The sequence below is a fragment of the Dreissena polymorpha genome, chromosome 2 (genome assembly GCF_020536995.1).
Source record: "Dreissena polymorpha isolate Duluth1 chromosome 2, UMN_Dpol_1.0, whole genome shotgun sequence".
Lineage (NCBI taxonomy): Eukaryota > Metazoa > Mollusca > Bivalvia > Myida > Dreissenidae > Dreissena > Dreissena polymorpha.
The window spans coordinates 81,073,409-81,097,838 of NC_068356.1; the positions used below are offsets into that span (position 1 = coordinate 81,073,409).

Consider the following 24,430-nt stretch of genomic DNA (forward strand, 5'->3'; position numbering starts at 1 on the left):
TCTCTAAAGGTGGCATTTTTTTTGTATTTCTGCCTTATCGTTCTGGCATTTTGACGGATTTGAATGGCGCCAACAGGACAACACGCTAAATAAACGCACCGATATGACAACTATGATATTTGTCGTGTTGTCGTGATCTTGCGTGGGCGCCCTTCATTTCCACCAACACCCCAGAATTATATGGAAGAAATATGCCACCATAGAAATATGATATTGCATTCCTGATTTTAATTTTAATTGACTTAACCCATTTATGCCGAGCGTCTAGAAAAAAGGCCTTGGCAAACAGCGTAGACCCAGATGAGACGCCGCATGATGCGGCGTCTCATCAGGGTCTTCGCTGTTTGCTTAAAGGAACTTCTGTAAGAAATATTCTAAATATATAAATAAATATACTAGACATCCCTTATTTTGTAAATAAATTGACCCAATTAAGAAAGATGGGAGAGTCCACTAGGCTTAAATGGGTTAATGTATCAATTAAGCATTAAAGTTAGTCCCTTGACGCCGATAACGATTCCTCTTGTGTGACGTCATTCGTTGTGCTATTGGTTACTAGACATAAGCCTATAAAAAGGTGAACAAGTATAGGAGCCGCCTACTTCGAAAATGGCTCCTTTGCCATACATGCGAACACCGTAGTTCCAGACAAGTAAGCGTATCAGCGAAGTCTGGTCAGGAGCTACCCGTTCTGCTAATGAGGCCATAAAACCTTGCGATTACGCTGGCTGGTTTGGAGCTTCGCTGGCCATAATATGGCATGGGACCCATTTGCGAATGACGCGGCTCATGTGTTAAGTGATCTTACATTGTTCCTATAGTTACCTACATATGGGCACGTTTAAATAAGCTGCCCCATCTTTCGACCAATGGTCCTATCATGATACATTAGTCATGATATATCTTATAAATTGTGTTTGCAAAACATAAAATAACATCTAAAACAATATCTACGTGCGGTATGAAACAGGATATCCTCGACCTGCGCGTTTTTTTTTGGACGAGGCTAAGAGGGTAATATACAATTTTCATAAAAAATAAGTTAACATAAATTACACGAAAAAGTAAAAAAAATAGTTTAACGAAGAGTAAATATAGCCACGCTCTCTGAAAAACGGGCTTTATGCATGTGCGCAAAGTTCTAACCTAGATTAGCCAAGAAATGCTAATTAGTGACGACGTTGACGACGTTTTCTATATATGTACATGTATAATTATAACATCCCCAGGTATAACGAACACGATAGGGCGAGTGCTGTCAGGTTTGCTTGCGGACCGACCCTGGATGAACAGCCTGATGCTGAACAACGTTTCCATGCTGGTGGCTGGGGTCGCCATGGTACTGACACCCTTCTGCACAACGTTCCCCACCCTGGTGCTCGCCGCGCTCATGTTCGGGCTCATGACCTGTGAGTATAGCACGGAAGCCTTGTCGTTAACTCCGTACTTAACATTTTAAATAGTTCAGCTCGCTCTGGGAAAACTGGGTTAATTAGGGACGACACTCTCCGCCCAAACAAGGTTTTTGCTTAGAAGAGAAAAAGCGAAAAATACCATAAAAGCGGAAATTGTTGTCCTCAATAAGTCTGTGAGGACTGCATTCATTTAACCAAATTGTCCCAGAGCAAGGTTCATTTTAATTCAACCTCCATCCTTTGTTAGGTTGGTGAAAGCTGTTAGTGAAGATTTAAAATCATATGCGTGTTACTGTTTATAATTAAAATGGTTTCAACATTCAATTTTCTAGTTAATTATGTTCAATTCTTATTGCGCCATTGTATATACTGATCTCAAATGCATCCAATATAATTGTACATCGGTCAGGTATGTATTGGACACTATGTTACTTTTTTCAGCAATCAGTTTTAAAGCAAGACCTTTACAGTTTTGAGACGGCAACAATATACTACGTACCCTTATTTTGAAAATGAAGGTTGAAAATTAATTTTTCTAAATAGTTAAACTGAAACAAGGGTTAAATTGATAATTCTGTCATTTTATCAGTTGTTATTCGAATCATCCACCGCATTAAATATTTGTTATTTACATTGTAGTTATTGCTGATTTTATGTCTACAATTGTATATACATAATTATGCAGTTTATACATTAATGCGTAGTACATTTTACAAGTTCAGTGCACATGTATACACTATACATGCAATTGACCATTATAAGACCCGTAGAAAATGTTCATTAATACATTAACATTTAAATGTATATTCAAACTGCGCACTTGTTATATAAAAAAAGAATGGCATAACGTTGAACATACTATGGGATGTGTCATAACATGACATATTATAAATTTAACGTAACTGTTTTATTTATTGAAAATTATGCTTGCATCCCATTAAGACGGATTCAAACAACACATTTATATCTCATGGCGTAGACATAACGATGCTTTTTTAAAAGTGAGACCGTGTTCTATAAATCCGACGGACACATGTTGATAGTCTATTTTAGCTTTAAGGGAAGAACTATTGAAAGGCTTCCTGCGTCCTGACTTTGGAATTAGGGCTTCATTTTTTTTATAATATTCATTTAAGGTCGTACCTTTTGCACTTCCAATTGTGAAGGACGATATTTATTTGAACATCTCCTTTAAACGGCTTATTTCTTAACACGGTTCCCAGCTTTATATAGCTTGCAGGAGAAGTTACCACTGCATTGGACGTACACGGCGAGTTTAAAATCTGCTAATATGTGTCTTGTTCTGAGAAAACTGGGCTTAATTCATGTGCGTAAAGTGTCGTCCCAGATTAGCCTGTGCAATCCGCACAGGCTAATCAGGGACGACACTTTCTGCCTAAACTTGATTTTCAGTAAGGAGGGACTTCCTTGAAACTAAAAATACCATAAAAGCGGAAAGTGTTGTCCCTGATTAGCCTGTGCGGACTGCACAGGCTAATCTGGGACGACACTTTACGCACATGAATTAAGCCCAGTTTTCTCAGAACAAGACACATTTACACAATATTTTAAAGCTTTCACTGCTATATTTGCTGTTCATTTTGATTGTGGTTACTTTCAGCGGCATATATTTCTCTAACGTCGATTATTATTTGTGATCTGCTGGGGCTTGAGAAGCTGACCAATGCTTTTGGTATAATGACGCTAGCGAGAGGCGTGTCTTCCACGGTTGGCCCACCAATAGCAGGTAACTAACGCGGGCTTGATTGACGTGGGACGAAACCTTGAGGAAGCCATGTAGTGTGTAACCTACTAGCCAGGATTAATCCTGAATTTCCCTGGTAGTGTGTAACCTACTAGTCAGGATAAACCTTGAATTACCCCGTTAGTGTGTAACCTTTTGCTAACCAGCATCCATACATTGCTTCGTCATTGCTTTCTTTGCCGGCTTGCACTGCGAGCGTTTTCATCACGCATTCATTAAGTATTAAGAAATAATCGTCACCGTTTTTAAAACCTTTATACTATTAAAGACTGTTAAATAACATTCACATATAGATATATGGTTATTGAACTGGGTCAAATGCTGCGGGTTGCTTTCTTGATTATTCACTCGTGATTAACAGAGCAAGCATAAATGCAAAGCAATGTGATTTTGAATGCATGGACGCTAGCTATATTGTAGCGCAGTATTAACTTTTAGCCGATGAACGACCGTCACGCGCTGTGCGCCCGTATTACGCAATACGCCCGCTCGACACTGCACATAAGTGATGTATCAAGCACGTGTGAATAAAACATCTAATCCTACTAACAGTGCATCCATGTATTTTAATGAATTTCAGCGGCGTTTATTTCGCTTACATCCATAATACTGGTGGACTTGTTAGGCTTGGGTAAGCTGACCAATGCGTTCGGCCTCTTGTCCATGGGCAGAGGCATTGCGGCGGTGGTCGGGCCGCCAATGGCAGGTAAAGGGAGCATAAGTCCAGCTCGAACTAAACTAACTGTGTTGTTGTCATAGCAATGCTCGAGAATAAACCTTAAACCAATGCATAGATAATGACCGAAATGTTGGCCGATACTATTCTTTGACATACTCATGTTATTTTTCTAAATATCTTACTTATTTATCAATGAGGACCGCACGGTCGCGCATGTACTGTTCGTCGACAACCGCGTTTTTTCGTAATAGTATACAATTCAATCATGGAAGCTAGAAATGTCACGCATGTTCTACCCGTCGACATACTTGTTTGAATTTTCTACGCTTCTTTGGCTCTACTTGCTTTAAAAATGTTTACGGCATGCCCCTGATCACACGTTTTGGTCCTTAATCACTTCTCAACAGCGTTGGCTTTACTCAAAAACTGAACCCCGAACCAACTTGATGCTAATTGCTTACTAAGCATACGATTTTTTTGTAAATATGTCGCCTGTGTTATCCTGTGTGCTTGCGTTGAAATTGATATTATTGGTAACGTAACGTGTTACTTTGATTGAAATGGCTACACTTACGTTGTGCAATTTGGCAAAGCCGAGCTTTAATTGCGATCAGTCCAGTTTGCGGATTTCTTTTTGTACGCCCGTTCAAAACGGGACGTATTATAAGATAACCCTTGGCGGGCGGCATCAACAGCAGTGTCCGCTCTCTAAATCAAATAGTTTTCATTCGATCTTCACCAAACTTGGTCAGAAGTTGTATCTAGACAATATCAAGGTCAAGTACGAATATGGGTCATGGTTTTTCAAAAACTAGGTCACGGGGTCACTGAGTGCATTTCAAGGATTTAGCATGGTGTCCGCTCTCTAATTGAAGTTAGGAAATCCGACCAATCAGAGCCGTGTTTTTAAAATGCTGTCAGCCAATAAAAATTCCGCTTTTTAACAGCGTTAGGCACGGCATTGTCCAATAAATAAATGTGTATTGCGTTTTTAACGCCTTTTGAATAATAAAGTAAAGCTATTTTTAAACTACTAGATTTTTATCAAAGCACCGCATCCACACTGCAAAGTATCTTATATTATAAATGGTACAGCCCAGTATAATCGGGCTGACCATATTATTGCCGTTTTCGGCTTTTTAACGTAGAGTTTTCATGTTAAGCAGTGTGCTCGGGCAATTGTTTTTTAACCGAAGTCCCGAGGGTAAACAACCCCATACCGTACCCTTATTGAAGTAGTTTTCATCCGATCTTCACCAAATTTTGTCAGAAGTTGTTTCTAAATGATATCTAGGTCACGTTCAAATATGGGTCATGCCGGGTCTAAACTAGGTCACGAGGTCATTTAGTGCATTTCCAGCACTTTAAGCATGGTGTCCGCTCTCTAATTGAAGTAGTTAATATCCGATCTTCACCAAATTTGGTCAGAATTTGTGTCTAAATGATATCTATGTCAATTTCAAATATGGGTTATGCCGGGTCAAAACTAGGTCACGAGGTCGCTTAGTGCATTTCAAGCATTTAGCGTGGTGTTTGCTCTCTAATTGAAGTAGCTTTCATCCGATCTTCACCAAATTTGGTCAGAAGTTGTGTCTAAATGATATTTAGGTCAAGTTCAAATATGGGTCATGCCAGTCAAAAATAAGGTCACGAGGAGGTAACTTAGTGCATTTCAAGCATTTACCACGGTGTCTGCTCTCTAGTTGAAGTAGTTTTCATCCGAGCTTCACCAAATTTTGCCAATCAAATGGTAAAGTTATGCGTTGCGTAATTTTCAAAAATATATCATTTTGCCACTCAAATGGTAAAGTTATTAAGTTGTCCAAAACCTTCAAACGGGCGTATCTTGTGACAGCTTGGCACTCTTGTTTAAAACCCTTTTTTATTTTTGCCGGCATGGCCTCGTTAGTATTGTTACCTGACCACGCTTTGATCTGGATTATCATTTGTGTCTTGTTCAGTGAAAGCTGGTCATAATGCATGTGCGTAAAGTGTCGTCCCAGATTAGCCTGTGCAGTCCGCACAGGCTAATCAGGGACGAAACTTTTCGCTTTAATGGTATTTTCCGTTTAAAGGAAGTCCCTTTTTACCGAAAAAGACACATTTATAAGAAATGGTATGTTTCCTATTAGTTAATGTTAAAACAACGCGGCATGTCTTGCTAACAAGAATTGAAATCAATGAAAACTTGTACGCAAACTTGCCTATAAGTGAAGCCTATACGTCTCTTACTGTTCATTGTCGTAAGTGGCTAGGGTACTATTGAAAACACATTTGCAATGATGTTATTGGAATAGCGTCTATGTATAAATAGCGTACTATTATGGTTATACTGATGCCACTATCCCAGTGCAGCTGCATATAAACTCAAACTACCAGTAAATCTTGCGAACATTCTTGCCAACTCGTTTGATCTCATATAATCGTCTGTCTTAAATTATCAGTTGTTTATATTTATCTAGTTTTCACATATGTTATATGAGTTGTATCATACCAAATCAGTAATATTCATCTCGCGGTATTTAATATGAACCGCCTATGCGACAATTGGTATAATGTCATATGCATCTAGCGTAGATCCTAACCAGCCTTTGCAATCATCCATTCTGAGCAGGAGCAACGATTTCCGTGGTGCGCGGGCTTCTGTGTTGCTACGCTGGCCGCATATGACATTAGACCCGATATAGCATGACGCGCCTCATATATAATGGTGACATACTTAGTAGTTGTGCCAAGATTATCCAATTGTACTCGGAAACGCATATAGTATGCCCTTTAATCTGCATAAAATAAAAAAATACTGCAGAAAGTAAACATTGTCAGCTTAAGGGTGATTTTTTGTCGATGACTTGTTGTAATGGAAGCTGTGACCTAGTTGGATACGGGTACAAGTTACCTTTTACACGTAAAAGCGTGATGACCTAAATTAGACATTTGCACTCATTAATATTAATATGAACTTGTGAAAATTTATAACGTAGGATTCTTAGTAAATAAGAAAATGAAAAATTCTAACTATTATAAACTTTATAACTATATATTAAGTCAATAAATCTGTCATGACATTATAACTACTCTATCGAAATGTAACAAATTCAATTCTACTTGCTTTTCAATAAAGTTTAAATTAGCTTAAATATCTATATAAGAATGACCACTGATTTATGTGCTAGATATTTCAAGACCATTCAAGCCTTGTTCTTGAAAACTTAGGCTTAATGCATGTGCTTAAAGTGTCGATCCAGATTAGCCTGTGCAGTCGCTTAGGCTTATCAGGGATACACTGCACTGTATTTTCGTTGAGACTTCTTTAAACAAAAATAAATAAAGGTGCCCCTGATTAGTCTCTGCGAACTTAACGGGCTAATCCGGGACGACACTTTACGCACATGGATTAAGCCCAGTTTTCCCAGAACGAGGCTCATTTAATCCTAATCCTGATATACTCTCTTGACAGGAGCGATGTTCGCCGCCACCGGAAACTACGACATGTCCTTCTACCTAGGTGGCGCCCTCTTCCTGTTGGGTACCGCGATGCACTTCCTCTTGTTTTTGCCATGCTTAAAGGTTCGTAACTCTGACACGTACCGTACCGCAGCAGTAATGAGATGGTAGGCACGCTCAACTGTTCGTAAATTCCTCAGATTACAAAGTCTGTGAGGACATTTTGTTTATTGAATATAATGTATCATAGCTATATTTTAATTTACAACGTAAGGTTCACTCCAGATTAATTTCAGACTAAGTAACTCCTGATCTTCATCGTCTACAGAAAACAATCCGTATCTCGTGTAAGAATATCCGATAATGTTCATGGAAAGCACTGTCCAATTATATGTATGTTGTATGCATTTAACAGAACAAAGAGAAAAAGTACACCGTGTCCACCGGCAAAGACAACGAGATGACAACAATGATGCCAAAGGCGTAGCCGGGAAAACCGGAAGGAGTGGAGCTTTAATCGAATGCTGTGTTCTGACCAATCAGAACAGAACTACCGATCTGTGAGATAATTCTCACTTTGTGGTTGGACGCGAAGATATAGCTTGGTTGTTTCACTCGTTAAGTGTATAACTGTTATTCGATAATATTTTTTATATAACATGTTAAATACATCTGGAATATTTAGTTGAGAATGTTTGCTGTTGTTTGTTGTGCTAGAAATGAAAAAACATCCTGGTGAATTTGTAATAAGTGCATTTTTGTGTTTACCAGTTTTTGCATTTGATGATTTATATGTTTTGTCTTAATCCTTAATGTACGCTATTCCAAATTATATTAGGGACGTATGTTTGTTTTTATTATTTTTAAGCGATGTGTTCAGAAAGTTGTAAACAATAATGTGTGTATTGTGATAAATATGTGTCACGTGCATTCCTCGCGCGTGTCAATGGGCATTTATTGCGCGTGCTCATTTATACGTTTTGGTCCCAGTAGATTTGATAGCTGGTCTGCTATTTTATAATACTTATGATATCTGTATTTCCGGGTTGTTAGGAATAAAATGTTAATGCATTTCCGGTTAAGTGCATTCCAATGTTATCCTGTTGATGATCAAACCATTTTTCTGAAGATTATTAATACCCTATACAAGTTCTGTAGATTATTAATACCCTATACAGGTTCTGTAGATTATTAATACCCTATACAGGTTCTGTAGATTATTAATACCCTATACAAGTTCTGTAGATTATTAATACCCTATACAAGTTCTGTAGATTATTAATACCCTATACAAGTTCTGTAGATTATTAATACCCTATACAGGTTCTGTAGATTATTAATACCCTATACAGGTTCTGTAGATTATTAATACCCTATACAGGTTCTGTAGATTATTAATACCCTATACAAGTTCTGTAGATTATTAATACCCTATACAGGTTCTGTAGATTATTAATACCCTATACAGGTTCTGTAGATTATTAATACCCTATACAGGTTCTGTAGATTATTAATACCCTATACAGGTTCTGTAGATTATTAATACCCTATACAGGTTCTGTAGATTATTAATACCCTATACAAGTTCTGTAGATTATTAATACCCTATACAAGTTCTGTAGATTATTAATACCCTATACAGGTTCTGTAGATTATTAATACCCTATACAGGTTCTGTAGATTATTAATACCCTATACAAGTTCTGTAGATTATTAATACCCTATACAAGGTTCTGTAGATTATTAATACCCTATACAGGTTCTGTAGATTATTAATACCCTATACATGTTCTGTAGATTATTAATACCCTATACAAGTTCTGTAGATTATTAATACCCTATACAAGTACTGCAGATTATTAATACCTTATACAAGTTGTTAGATTTATTACTCCTACATGTTTTTATTCACAATTTTATTAAGTTACATGTATACCATTTTTGTTTTTATTGATATTCACTGTTTTTATCATAAAAGTATGAGAGTCAATTAAGCGCCTGCTTTAGACAACACTTGCCTGCACGTGTTTTCGCCTTGTTATGTTTATTGAAACAATTTGTATAGATGTATGCTCCGTTTTTGTAATCCTTATAACTTATTGCATTTGTATGTGCGTTATTGTATTTAAGTTGTTGCCTAACACTTTATTGATGCTTTGTTGACGTATTACATTTAAACATAAAGCTTTTGATGGTCATTGTATATGTGGTCCTTACTGAATATTTTGTTCTGTTGAATAGCATATTATAACAAAAACGATGAGCATTTTGGACAAGTATATTTTAGAAAAAATATCATGGCAAGTGTTGATTATTGCAGGAAAAAACATTCGTTTGGAGATTTTATGAGGAGGAATTCAAACCACGAAGCCACGGAGGCCACAAACCGTTGGTGACTTAACTGTTTATTAAGCCAATAATAATAATAGAGGTGATTTTAAGCCATGCGCATTTATGATAGGGCATAACAAATTACGATATGTGTTATATAGTGTTAACGCTTCGTGCCAAATTAGGGACACATGTTTTATTTGCTATAGGTTTAATCCAGTCAGGTGTGATTCGAACCGAACCTACGTTTTATACATGGATTCTATATATTCACATCATGCACAAAATTAAGAACAAATGTTAAAGCGACAACTAATACGTTTCTAGTTTACGAAGTATTTCAGAAACTATAAAAATCGTGTCTATTGTTTACTTGTCTTTTTTAACCTATTTACGCCTAGCGTCTAGAAAAAGGCCTTTGCAAACAGCGTAGACCCAGATGAGACGCCGCATGATGCGGCTTCTCATCTGGGTCTGCGCTGTTTGCTTTAAGGAATTTCTGTAAGAAATATTCTAAATATAGAAATAAATATACTAGACATCCCTTATTTTGGAAATGAATTGATCCAATTAAGAAGGCTGGGAGAGTCCATTAGGCTTAAATGGGTTAAGGAACACATTGATTTTGTAACAATCTGTTCTAACTTTAATTGAGATCATATATACAAACCCCAGTGTCGTTGCAGTTCAAAGACACATTTAGTGAAGGAAAGCACAAACCATTGCAGTAAATAAGACTAAACGGATTCGAAAAGTATGTAAAAAAAGTATGTTAATTGACCGGCTTAACGCGTTGAAAACAGGATAGAAACTGGACTGTGCACCTGTCTCGTATTGTGCCCAAGTACCGTAATTGGTAACTATGGACGCTAAAGAGCGATCGCAATGATTTATTCAGTATTGTTTGTTTTCCTTGTGTATATTTGTTTGTGTTGTTTTTGTTTATGACAAATGCTATTTTACTGTCGTACTACTTGTGTTGGTCGTTGGTGTGTTTTGTTGATGTTTTGACTTTAAAAAAGACATATGTTAGTTTACCCTATATATTTGATAGAATTCCCCAAATTATATAGTATATTATTGTATAATAAATAGTCGGTAATAATATACATGTACTCATATGTTTTATTGACAAGCATTCTCTTTGATATTAAAATATGCGTTAAAAATGAGTTTTGTGGGTCACATGCATTGGCACGGATATAATGATCAATTCAAGATCGATTAAAATAAAGATTAATTTTTAACATATTATCGAGAAATCTCCCGTACAAAATTGGTCTATCTAATCTAGCATAATCGTTTTACATATTGACATGTACGTCACATAATAAACATACGCATACAACAATTAGTTGTTATGTTTGAACTACTGAACAATATTTAAGTTTATCATATTTAGTTGATAAAAGAGTAAAAACAGACATATCAAGTTATCAATACTGGTAACAAAAACCACCGTCTCGAGAGTAAAGATCAACAATCAAAATATCGGAAAAATATCCAAGGTATGCACCCGGATAATTGTATTTTTCAGTTTCACGGAATACATTTACAAGTCAAGTAGAAATAAAGCAATTGACTCGTAGTTTAACCCTTTTCCCACTCAGAAGCAAAGTGAAAATGGCTATGTGCAAATATCATAGTAACTCGCAGTCTGGTCAGGTTTTATGCTGTTTGCTGCTCATCAGTATCTAAGAGTTGGAAATGAAGCCTTTAAAACTTGAATCTAGTAAGAAAGGTCTTTTATTAAATTTAACTTTTTTAGGGAATACAAATGCGTCAAAATAGGTATCTAAGTGGTAAAGGGTTAAATATTAGTCTGGATACAAATACGTCCATCGGCCATGGTTTCCGCTTATTGACGTGATAACGACAACACGTTAAATAACACCGTTTTTACAACGACATTTTGATATAAGACCATATCTTATAATGCATTTAACACAGAATATAACACGCGGTTTTACAGGATATCGGGCAGGGTCACACGGAATAAATTAAGAAAAACACTGATTCCCATAGGATTCAGCACTGTATCACACAGGGTATCACCCAACATAATGGGATGTCACACATAATAAAACAATATATATCACAATAAATCACACAGGATAACTCACTGACTCACACAAATGAATCTGTCTGCAGTTCGTTAGCCTGGAAAGTTCGCGGCGGCTTACGTATTACGTTCGACACGGCATATATGGCCGAACGATCAACGTGATACCCAGGAAAATGTGACGTCATAGTCGTCTGCTCCTGCTCAATTTTGGTGGGCTTTTTGAAGTGGGATTTGAAACTCGGTCGTCTGGATTCTTGATTAATTCGGAAGGTCCTGAACTGCTGAAAACCGTCGTTCATGTGGCGGTACGAATAGTATCTCAAGATGTCGGCGTGCTGTTGAGATGTCGGTGTGGCGGAGTCACGTTGTATTCCCGGAATTTCGGTCAAAATGTCCTCTGGATGCTTATTATTATTTACGCTACCGTTCGACTGCACAGACATGACCGACGAAGACGTGCTAGGTCGGCGGGACCGCCGTACTTTGATGACGCTGTTTTCGTGGGGCAAATGCGACTTTAGGTACGACATCACGTCTCTGTTGCCACCCAGGTTGAACGACTGCACTATGGAGTCCGCTACACTGTCAGTGTTGGAATTTGTCTCGTATAACCACTCTGTTTCATTGAGTGTCCCTCCCATATTCAACGAAAAGGAGTTCTTTAAGTTATTATGTATGCATTGAGCACTGTCCAATTCTGCACTTAGAGACGTTCTGATGTCTGTAAACTCGGCGACAAAACTTCGCTTACTGCTGACGCTCAGCATACTTGACGAGCGCGTCGGAGGTTGAACGTCAGTTTGACAGAATATCTCTTCACCAGTTTCCGCCAGTTTATCATTGTCCGTTCTAAGCTTGCAAATATCTCTGACCTCATGCCTTTCGGCGAGTCGGGGAGTCCGGAGAACGTCGTAGTCTCCATCCGGGTTCTCATGCGTTCCCGACGACGTGTCGCTGGCGTCGTCAGCGTTTTTCGCGAACTCCGCCTCGGTCGGCAACTTGGACAAATGCACCTTGGCGATGTCTAGATGACTCTGAAGCGCCGATATCAGTCCTTCCTTCTGTAATAAAAACCGAAAGAAAGGATGCTATGGTAATACTGATAATGGCATGATTTATGCGCAGTTTTCTTAACTTAATTATACAAGTTCATTTAAAATTATTGTTCTCCATGAAATTGGTTTGAACTGTATGGACGTGGATTCTGCGACATCCCAAAACAAATAGCTCATATTCCACCGAATGGGTCTAATTATATGAACTAATATTTGCAAAGCTTGTGGGGGAATACAATTTTTTTATAACATTCTTTAAGTCGTGCGGACATAATTTTGCAAAAATGTTTAAAACAATATTGCAAGCATTGATAATTTTTGCCTTTTTAAAGCAGAAAACGCCGAAGTGGACAAAGACAAGTTTATCTGAAAATTTCACTTAGATACAATTTGTGATTATTTTTTATGTAGGGAGCATTTTGAATACTGACCTCTGCAATGGACTCCCTAAGAATCTTGTTTTCTTCCACAATCTCTGCAATACCGTCGTCGGGGCAAATATTGCCGTTGTAATCGCCGACGCCGACTTGAGGTATGACCGCGCTCGCAATCTCCTTCAGAGAGGACGTCGAAATCCTCGTCGACACGTCGTTGGGCGTCTTCCACCAGTAGTTTACCTGTATAATAAAACATCAAATATGAAAGACACACAATTTAGTACGTCTTCTTACATTATTTTTTATTGAGGGAGGAATGGGTTCACTTAAACATCGCAATGTTATATAAGTAGTAAAATATTCAGTTCACGATTTTTACAGTCTACCGAAAGATTGTCACGCTGAAAAGTAAATACGATTCTCGTTAAATTAGTACCACAATTCATTTAAGAAGATCGTTGTTTGCTTAAACATTTTATGAAATGAAATTCTGTAAAGTGTTCCCTTGTATTCACTTATTTATAACTATTGCGTGTATTTACCTTTTATTGAATGTACAAATTAATATTATGTTGTTTTTTTTTAACCTTGTGTTAAAAGTGGAGATATTTAAAATATAACTTATTTTATTTGTGTAGTTGGCTCTTTCCGCATTTACCTTTGGAAGGAACAAGATCAGTTGCACAAACGCTGCATATGCTGCTAAAACTATTGCAGTAACGATGCTGACGGCGTTCGGTGCGTCATGTAGTCCTAGGCGCATCATCGCTGCGCATGACGTCACTATCAGACAGACAAATATTGCTGCCACGATATTTTTCGACTCATTCAAACCTGGCACAGACACGTGTTTAGTTTTCCACGCAAAATATAGACAAGCAGCGATGATGCACATTTTCCACAGTACGTGCAGACTGATCCATATTGCGTATTTTGAGCATGCGCATTCTGGAACGGAAGTAGTTTTAGGCTTCTGTGTATCGTTGGTGTTATGTTCTAATATAACCTGCAAACCAAAACAGGTTTGTATGTGCGTAATTCATAACAAACAGTATATTCTATTTTAATACATCCCAATATAAACAAGCAAATTCGTAGAATTGATATCCCCCGCAACATATGCTTTGTTTGAGGATGGGTGCAAATCGGACGGATGAACATACTGACAGATGGACGGACGGAGATAAATTGGACGCATTTATACGACGCTAGGGCTTAATGGGTTAATGGAGATGCTATAACCTTATAGTAAAAAGCATTTTTTCAAGATACCAAGGGCCATAACTCCGTTATTTACAGATGGTGTACAATGCCATTTGGCGTGCATCATCCTCTTATCCATATATATACTCATACCAAGTTTCAATGAAATCCGCCAAAGCACTTCCAAGATATGGCTCCGGACACAAAAGTGACGGACGGACGGACAGCCGGTCAACGCCAAAACAATATCCCTCCGCCTCTGGCCTCTGACGGGGGATATATACTCATACCAAGTTTCAATTAAATCCGCCAAAGCACTTCCAAGATTTGGCTCCGGTTTCAACAGTTGGTGTACAATGTCATTTGGCTTGAATCATCTTCTTATGCATATATATACTCATACGAAGTTTCAATGAAATACGCCAAAGCACTTCCAAGATATGGCTCCGGACACAAACGTGACGGACGGACGGACAGCCGGACAACGCCAAAACAATATCAATCCGCCTCTGGCGGGGGATATATACTCATACCAAGTTTCAATGAAATCCGCCAAAGCACTTCCAAGATATGGCTCCGGACACAAAAGTGCCTATAGTAAAAAGCATTTTTTCAAGATACAAAGGGCCATAACTCTCTTGTTAACAGATGACATACAATGCCATTTGGCGTGCATCATCCTCTTATGCATATATATACTCATACCAAGTTTCAATGAAATCCGCCGAAGCACTTCCAAGATATGGCTCCGGACACAAAAGTGCCTATAGTAAAAAAGCATTTTTTTCAATATACAAAGGGCCATAACTCTGTTTTTAACAAATGGTGTACAATCCCATTTGGCGTGCATCATCCTCTTATGCATATATATACTCATACGAAGTTTCAATGAAATCAGCCAAAGCACTTCCAAGATATGGATCCGGACACAAAAGTGCCTATAGTACAAAGCATTTTTTCAAGATACAAAGGGCCATAACTCTGTTTTTAACAGATGGTGTACAATGCCATTTGGCGTGCATCATCCTCTTATGCATACATGTATATATATACTCATACGAAGTTTCAATGAAATCCGCCAAAGCACTTCCAAAATATGGCTCCGGACACAAAAGTGCCGGACGGACGGACGGACAACGCCAAAACAATATCCCTCCGCCTCTGGCGGGGGATAAAAAACTAGTAATCGATAACTGCCTTTACTATAACATGTATATATACTATAATACGATGCATAAACAATCAAAACGCAAATGGCTATGCAACAATGTCAGCGTGCGAATACATGGGTCAAGTTCCCCTAGGGTACTACTTCGCCGTACCCCTGGTACTTTGAAGTATACTTCACCGTATACCGATTTTTAAATGACACTTTTGGGTACCCCGGTATACTTACAGGTACTCCATCTTTCCTAATAAAAAACCCAGTTTTTGTTCGTACCCAAAGTTTTGTTCGTACCCAAATTATTTTTCGTACCAATTTTTTTGTTCGTAACCAGAAAAAATTCCCATTTTTTTTTCACACCCAAATGTTTTATCGTTCCCCAAAAAAATTCGTACCCAAATTGTTTTTCCAACCCAAATTTTTTTTCGTACCCAATTTTTTTTGGCATTATTTGTTCGTACCCAAATTGTTTTTCGTACCCAATTTGAATTTCGTACCCAAATTGTTTTTCGTACTCAATGTTTTGGGGGCATAATATTTTCGTACCCAAAATGTTGGGTAAGAAAAAATTATGCCCCAAAAGTATCATTTGAAAATCGGTGTACGGTGAAGTATACTTCAAAGTACCCGGGGTACGGCTAAGTAGTACCCGTGGGGAACTTGACCCATTCAGTCAAAATAACAATAACATTTGATGCAAAACGACAAAGCCACTTTCAACGAATTTAAAATAACACGGGAATGGCATCCGCGGAGGTGCATAAGAGCAATGCTATTAAAATCGGATTTTCAAAATAACGATATTAAGACGATCAACGATATGCAAAACGGCCATGACAATCCCAACAAATTCAATATAACAATAGAATTACAGCCAATGATATGCAAAACGGAAATTTAAATCCCAAATGAGAAGAATGACAGTATACTAATACAATAGGATATGCAACATAGAAAAATGACAGGCTCTCATAGATAATGTAAAGCAAAATTTACAATGCCATGCAATGCAAAACTTTACCATGATGCTTTACCGGAGTAATTTATATTCAAATCGCACAATGACAATACACTGAGAATCAATGCAAAATACAATGATATGCAACACGTAATTGAAAAAAAAATAATTATGATATTCAACAGGCAAATGACAGTATTAACATTTTCAACACACAAATGACAGTAATAATATATTCAACACTCAAATTATTTGGCTCAACACGCAAAAACTTACAATGCAGTGATTTTCAAAACTAAACAGACAAACACACACCAAACGGCAAAGGAGAATGCAGTGAGATGCCAACCGTAATCGTACATAATCGTTAACTTATAATACAGCAACATTTTATAATCATAATTGTATATTACTGTAACTGTTTGCCATTATGAAAACTCTAAACCAGTACCGTGACAGTGATGTCGGTGAGCTGCAACTTCACCGGATCTATGGTCTGCCAGAGCGCCATCAAAACCGCGTCCACCACCAAGAGCGCTAGCAGCACCAGGAACAGGCGTCCGTCTCGTATGACCTGAAATCACGTGACAATGGTTTACTATCATGTGACAACCACGTGCCTCTCGTGACTTTTAAGTAACACGTGTCAACGACATAATTGGCCAACCAGACGTATCGTGTATCGAGTTGGCTGATGACGTTCACACTGTTAAATACTTTTTACTTGATTTTATTATAGAGTTACACCATAGCATTGCGTAAATTATTGGCAGAAAAACACGAATTATCGCCAGATGTCTTTTTTAATACGCACTCGGTAGATTGGCCAGAAAATACAATATGTAGAAACAAGAGGTTAAATTTTAAAACAATCCGATGGATTAAATACGCGCCTTACCAGTCGTTTTCCGAAACCATACGTGAATATCTGGTACACCCTCCATGCCTTACTGGCCACAGGCCCGAACACCAGGGTCACCGCGTGCACTATAAGCCACACACGAACCTGCACGAAAGAGTTGGTGATATTGGAGTTTGCAGAATTCATATTTTACTGCAAACGTTTGAAGAATAGTCTCTTTTATACCACATTTGAAGTGCAAAGAATGTTATTGACTAAAATAAAATATTCCTGATGATTAAAGAGACATAATCCGCACCTCCAACAGACATAAGGTTACATTCCAGTAAAACATTTCGTATTTCAGTGTTTTACGTTTGAAAGCAGTGTCTTTTCGAAAAGAGCGGTTTTCTATTATGGATTATTGGCAATTAAGCAATAACAGCCTTTAATATTTCGTTCGGCCTGCGTGATTTTGCAACAGTTTGTTTCATTTGATTGGAGACATAAATAATTAATGAACTATTTGTTGTCATTTCACTTTCGAATCACTTTCTCTGCAGGCGTCTACAGTTAGCAAGATGTATTTTCTTATTAGATGCAATACATCTATATCATCGCAATTTATTTAATTCGTTTATAAATTTCTATCCGGCTTATAGAGTGAGAACTCAAGGAAAGACAGGTAAAACTGAAAATTGGCCGTTATGTAATGTAACCATATGTGATTTGGATTTACTGGAGTATCATCTATAAATATTTCCGTGCACGTGACGTCACCTGGCATAGCGCATGAAGCCGGTCCACGGGATCTTGTAACAGGAAATCAAGTCCGTGCAGGAAGCAAGCGACACAGAGGGACATGGCGCCCAGGCACGTGACGATGTTCATACTTGGACACGTCATTTTCACGATTCTGGAATAGTCGTGCAGTCGTTGGAATAAATGTGGTAAAAACTAGAACATACTTTACAGATAGAAGAAATGTGTACATTAAGGCGCAAACAGCAAAATTATTGTACATTGTAATGTGATAGAAATATAATAGAAATACGAATACCGTCAGAATGAAAAGGGAGGGGCGTGGTTATTCAATGTAACTAAAGAAAACAAAGATTTACGTGTCTTGTTGTAAGGGCAAGTTCGTGTATTAGAAAAGAAAAATCAAAATTATAGATAGCTCTTATACTTTTTGATCAAACTGATATTCAATTTGCAACTATTCATCATAAAGTGATATTACGTGTAATTAAATTTGAACTTATATTGCATTGTCATATTATCATCAATAAGTAAAAGAAACCTTCAAATATGTTCAACAAATGAACATTTTTTAATCGAACAATGTATCAAAACAAAGCTTTAATAACATAGACGCTCTTAAAAGCACAAACGATTCTCTGTACCTGTTGTTCCGGTGGTAGACATAGAAGATGAAGAAGCTCAGTGACGTCATCATCCCCAGGGTGGAGAAGACGCATGCGACCACGAACGTGCCCAGCCCCGGGCGCGGGATGTCAGGGCTCTCCATCACGAGTGACCTGCCCTATGTGCGGTTGTCTCCCTTAGATAGGACTTCAGTGGCGGTATTTTCTTCATGAATTTACTTACCTAGATAAAGGTATATGCCCAATATAAGCATCGCTCTGGAAAACCTGGCTTTATACCTGTGCTTAAAGCGTCGTCTCAGATTAGCCTGTGCAGTCCTCACTGGCTATAAAGATACGACATTTCCTGCTTACACTGGATTTTCGAAGAGACTTCCTTTAAACGAAAATTTTCGTAAGAGTGGACAGTGGCGTTCTTGATGTTCGTGTACGAACTTCACAGGATTATCTTGGAACACACTTTTGTACATAAAATTAAGCCCAGTTTTTACAGAACGAGACACATATTATTACTATGTTATACATTCCAATAGAATTACCGTGGCAATCTTCCTGTTATAAATAGAAACATTTCTTTAAATTTGCTGCACTGAAACTCAAATCTGTTTGATGCAAAGACGTAATGAGAACCTCTTAAAATGTAATGTACAACTGTCCCCGGGACCAAACTTTTGACAAAGATTAATTCTAATTATAGTAGATAAATACGCATCTGTCTATGATATTAAAAACATGCTTTCAGCTATGTATATCGAATGACATGTGATAGACAACAGTCCCACAACCTATAGCGAGGTCCCGTACTATGTCATGTATGTTATTATCATGTAACGTGACAAAAATAAAGATAGTATGTGTGTGTAAAACTCTGTCTTCACATTTTAAAAGTTTGTAACATTTTTTAAACGAAAATCCATGAAATCGTTTATATATTTGGACTTTGTATATGATGATGTTTGCAGTTAAAATTGAATAAGGGGATAAGACAATATAATTAAAGCATGAAAATGATTTATTCATCATTTCGTTGTTTTTCATTACGGCAAGGATTTGATAAGAGATATGATAGGAACCAGTCATGACTCTGTCGAGCCGAAGGCGGGAACAGCGTTCAAGTAATAGTGTCTGGTCTCGTCTAGGATCGGTTAAATATGTGATTATTTTGCTGGAACCAAGATGGTGATATGAAAAAAACATTAAGATTGTTTTGTGTCTATGGTGAAACAATTACAATTCATGCAACACAGCCATTGTGAAAGATAAGTAAGACCCCATACCATATTAATATATTTCGAGAATGGCTTTGTGTAAAATGTTTGAATCTTGGGATGTAATGATCTAGTTTCTTATTTCTCAAACGATGTTTATATATTCGAAAAAAAGCCTTTGCTGATGCTTTGTTCTCATTAATTTCACGAAGTTCTTATTAAGAACACGCATAAGAAAATTGTTTAACATCTGCATGTCTGAAAAAGCTTAAACGAATTTATAAAAAAAAACATACGTTTTCTCGCCGACTATTTTAACAGATCCCTAAATAACGCAGATTTATTAAATAACGCAATACAAAGCTGTAGAGAGAAAGAAAATCACTTGCTTCATCTAAATTAAAAATAATATTGGAAGTCCGAATATCTAACGAACGAAGTAGTCACATGATATCAGCGCATTATAAACAAACACGTACATACAGGCCAATTCAAGACAATACCATACGTTTATGACAGTATTGCACATATATAGGAAAACCATGGTTTGGACCTTACTACATCTTTTTCTGTGAGACCCATATATGGTGCCAATATACAATGTTTTGTTTTAAATCCCAACCGTAAATTTCCCCTCTATATGAAAATCAAAGAATTGCACAGAGCTGTACAGCTGTGTTTTTGAAGGAATATTTTTGAACGAAGATGTGGAAAGAAAATACATAACGTGGTTATAATTTGAGTCTTGTTGGATAATAGCGTAACATTAAAGTGGATGGCATTAAGAATGGTTGCATATTTTGGGGTCTTATGTTGACCAATGTCACGGTAAACACCTTTACAACAGGGGGGTACTTTTAGCCCTCGGGCATTCGCGCCGGTTAATGGAATGTTATTCTATAATTAATGATTGCTCTTAGAAGATAATAGTGTGACTTTACACGTGGGGTTAAAGAAACAAAACATACTGCGGTGAAAATATGTTAATGTGAATATAGACAATGATTTACAAAGTAGTTAATATAGTAAGTAAATTGCAAACACTAATATTGTTGCTTTATAGACTTCCCTACTGCCACGCCATCACTACCACTACCACCAACACCACCACCACCACCACCAGTATAAGAATAATTATCAACCCTACTCATATTTAAGTAGAAGTAGTAATAGTAGTATTAGTAGTACTAGTAGTACTTGTAGTAGTAGTAGTAGTAGTAGTAGTAGTAGTAGTAGTAGTAGTAGTAGTAGTAGTAGTAGTAGTAGTAGTAGTAGTAGTAGTAGTAGTAGTAGAAGTAGTAGCAGTAGTAGAAGTAGTAGTAGTAGTAGTAGTAGTAGTAGTAGTAGTAGTAGTAGTAGTAGTAGTAGTAGTAGTAGTAGTAGTAGTAGTAGTAGTAGTAGTAGTAGTAGTAGTAGTAGTAGTAGTAGTAGTAGTAGTAGTAGTAGTAGTAGTAGTAGTAGTAGTAGTAGTAGTAGTAGTAGTAGTAGTAGTAGTAGTAGTAGTAGTAGTAGTAGTAGTAGTAGTAGTAGTAGTAGTAGTAGTAGTAGTAGTAGTAGTAGTAGTAGTAGTAGTAGTAGTAGTAGTAGTAGTAGTAGTAGTAGTAGTAGTAGTAGTAGCAGTTGTAGTAGTAGTAGTAGTTTTTGTAACAATAATTATCCATTAATTGATTATCATATTATTATCATTACATAAAATGCATGGTTGGTAGAATAAACATTTACTTACTGACTGGATTGCCATTTCATATATCCATGAACAGAATGTAACAGAATCCTTGTTATTCGACCTAAACTTCGATATCAAGCGCCATCATTCATGGGCTGTCATATATTTGTTAAATTCCAAATTCGTTAGGATTTTATTAAAAAAACACCGACTTAATGCAATGTCCGGGTGTAAAAAAAAATGTAACAATTATTTCAAATGTTTCTTTGCAATATGACATTCCCGATATTATTGCTTTTCAAAACGTAGAAAAAACAAACCGCACTTCTAGCGATTTATTTTTAAAATGTAAAGCAATAAAATGTCAATTTCAATCCAATAGTTTATTACATCATTTAAGCGATGGCGCTGATCGTTGTTATTGTTAACATATGTTGACCACAATATACCCACCCGTGATTGAATGGTGGGTAGTCACCTACTATGCGTTAAATGTATTACGGGTCTGCAATTAAAATACATGATCGATTATTCACTACGTTAGTTGTTTCTTAAATCTACATGGAAAAACATTCATAAGTTCTATCTTAAATGCTAACATTTTTTTTTTCATAAAGCGGCAATATTATTTTGTACATATATAATTAATATAAAATTATATTTATTTTAATGAAATATAGAATAAAATATATGGTACAATAATATGACATGTTCCTTTATTTTTATATGAAAATAGACACTTGGAGTTTCGTTCAAAAAACCATATGTTCCATGATTTTAACGTTATTCACTTAATCAGAACAAAATATATATACATATTCATTGATGAAAAGAGAACGTTAATAGATTTTTTTTCAATACAGAAGTGTACATAAAATATTAACCTTTAGCCATTCTTATAATTTGGACGCAACGCTTCACGCCTATTTTGTATGTCACATTTAATTGTAGTAAATTGTTTCGCGGTATTATTTAATTGCTTATGTCTAAATTGCCGCTCATTCTTTGATCTCACATGCGCGCCTTGCAAACGATATGCACGTTTCGATAATTATCCATTACAGCAATAGCAGAATGCTTGTTTACGAATTCGAATGTTTTGAATTTCACAAAATATTTAACCACAATTTTGATTGACTTACCACATAATCTAACTTTGAGACCTAAAACTAGAAAACTGAAGAAATGTTGTTTGAAGCATTTGAACAAAAATATGTTCACTAACTAACGTAAATGTCTCCTGAATAGAAATAATCCATATAAATCCACAATAAGTAAACAATGACAGCGAAAATGAGCGAAAACACATTTGAAAGAGAACACAGTGGTTCAATGAAGCAACTACTAATATCATGTAATAGTATACGGGCAGCATTGTTCTACGCATTCCGCCTCGCTTTCTCTTTCGTTTTCACTTGATTGACTTCCATTGTTTTGGTGAGAGAGGATAGGGGCCCGGTATTTGACAGCGTAATCATGCATAGAAGTGTGTTTTAACCGATAGCAGATTTTTATCGACTGAACGGGATTTTCCTATTCGGCCATCGCGACCATTCTCCGCGCAGAGTTTTCCTTCCATGCTCTCAAATAATTGGGGCAACTTGATTTTCCAATGCGGCGTAAAGGTGGGTTCCCATCGCCGATCCGATCAACTCGATCATCCCGATCATCCCGATCACCGAAATTTCCCGACCAAACCCGACCAAGCTCGACTAAAAAGGGTATACACGACTTCTTCTCGACCTCTTGTCGGTAACACACGACCCCACACGACTATTTCACGACGTCCACTCAACCATCTTTCCGATTTCCGCTCGATCATCTCGACCTATACGCGAGCCCTATACGATCTCAGCTCGACCAAGTGGAACTTAGCTCAATCGCCACCAGATCTTCACACGACCAGATCGATGGTCGTACTACAGTCGTACAAAGCGATCTAAAATAACTCGGGTAGAGGTCGAGCGGATCGGGTGCAGAGCTCGTGTATGGTCGAATAGTAATCGGAAAGTGATCGTGTACGGTCGAGTAGCCGTCGGGTAGCAGTCATGTAAATCTGTACATCCAATCGAATAGAGGTCGAGTGGATCGTGTTGCGATCTATAATAACTCGGGTAGAGGTCGAGCGGATCGGGTACAGATCTTGTAAAAGATGTCAATCCGATCGCCACACGATTGCTTCAAGATCAACTCGATCTTCTACTCGACTAATACACGACCACTTCACGAACGCTTCTCGATAAATTTCCTACTCGACCGCTACTCGATATTTTTTGACATATCAAAAACTATCGGGTAGGAAGCCCGACCAACGCCGACCTACTCGACCGCCCCCGACCAATCATGCCGACCGAACCAGACCAGTACCCGACCGCTTGGTCGGGCTTGATCGAGTTGATCTGATCGGCAGTGGGAACCCATCTGGTACGCCGATTGAAAATTCCGGTAGCGGCGAGTCACTTAAATGGACAAATGTTTTTGACCCGGTCCAAACCGGCCCACGCCGAATGCGCCGTTAAAAAATCACCGGCATGCGGGGAAAAACATGGAGGCAAGAAAAGTAAAATGTTCGTGGTATCTGCAAATCTCGAGCATAAGCTCACACCACCACATTTTACCAGAATTTTACAAATTTATTTATGTCAGCTATAGTAATTTATAACTCTTAGCATTAAATCTTGATAATAAAGCCTCGATACGAAATATTAGGGGAGAGCGCAATCAAAGTCGGATTCGTCCCGATTTCTATCCTATAATCTCGATCTCACTTGTTTTGTTTACAACCGGGGAACGCCAATTCACGTGACCGGCACAGGCCGATCACCTGACCGGTGTACGCCGGGTGACAGCAAATGAAGTTGCCCCATATC

The 24,430-nt window shown here is 37.5% G+C and overlaps 2 protein-coding genes across 52 annotated transcripts in view; one reads left to right on the forward strand and one right to left on the reverse strand.

Moving 5' to 3' along the window:
• Positions 1-10,985, forward strand: part of LOC127867773 (monocarboxylate transporter 14-like) — a 53,425-nt gene extending 42,440 nt beyond the window's left edge. The window contains exons 5-12 of one of the 50 annotated variants that reach the window (XM_052409181.1): positions 1,230-1,409; positions 3,037-3,162; positions 7,317-7,426; positions 7,719-8,568; positions 8,627-8,713; positions 8,830-8,916; positions 8,975-9,033; positions 9,122-10,985. In XM_052409181.1, the coding sequence (XP_052265141.1) occupies positions 1,230-1,409; positions 3,037-3,162; positions 7,317-7,426; positions 7,719-7,790 (488 nt within the window). In that variant the 3' untranslated portion in view covers positions 7,791-8,568; positions 8,627-8,713; positions 8,830-8,916; positions 8,975-9,033; positions 9,122-10,985. Of the gene's footprint in view, positions 1-1,229; positions 1,410-3,036; positions 3,163-3,760; positions 3,887-7,316; positions 7,427-7,718; positions 8,598-8,626; positions 8,714-8,800; positions 9,034-9,121 lie in introns of all 50 variants that reach the window. The other 49 variants (XM_052409194.1, XM_052409185.1, XM_052409201.1 and 46 more) reach the window with 49 other exon arrangements.
• Positions 10,986-11,153: 168 nt separating this feature from the next.
• Positions 11,154-21,785, reverse strand: LOC127867779 (metabotropic glutamate receptor-like protein J). 2 transcript variants are annotated; one of them, XM_052409210.1, is made up of 8 exons: positions 21,621-21,785; positions 18,705-18,909; positions 18,079-18,214; positions 17,356-17,463; positions 16,909-17,031; positions 13,790-14,137; positions 13,186-13,371; positions 11,154-12,760 (listed from the first exon to the last, which is right to left on the reverse strand). In XM_052409210.1, the coding sequence occupies exons 2-8, from the start codon at positions 18,827-18,829 to the stop codon at positions 11,762-11,764; spliced, it is 2,025 nt and encodes a 674-aa protein (XP_052265170.1). In that variant the 5' UTR covers positions 18,830-18,909; positions 21,621-21,785; the 3' UTR covers positions 11,154-11,761. The 2 variants fall into 2 exon arrangements, with proteins under 2 accessions (XP_052265170.1, XP_052265172.1); XM_052409212.1 differs by lacking the exon at positions 21,621-21,785 and adding an exon at positions 19,226-19,355.
• Between the last annotated feature and the right edge of the window lie 2,645 nt (positions 21,786-24,430).

Excerpts from the sequence above, each read along its gene's own strand:
- LOC127867779 (XM_052409210.1), bottom strand. The coding sequence starts at position 18,829 with ATGGAGAGCCCTGACATCCCGCGCCCGGGGCTGGGCACGTTCGTGGTC. Across the intron at positions 14,138-16,908 it reads TCACCGACATCACTGTCACG|GTTATATTAGAACATAACAC; the intron begins GTACTGGTTTAG and ends TTTGGTTTGCAG. Across the intron at positions 13,372-13,789 it reads TGATCTTGTTCCTTCCAAAG|GTAAACTACTGGTGGAAGAC; the intron begins GTAAATGCGGAA and ends TTTATTATACAG.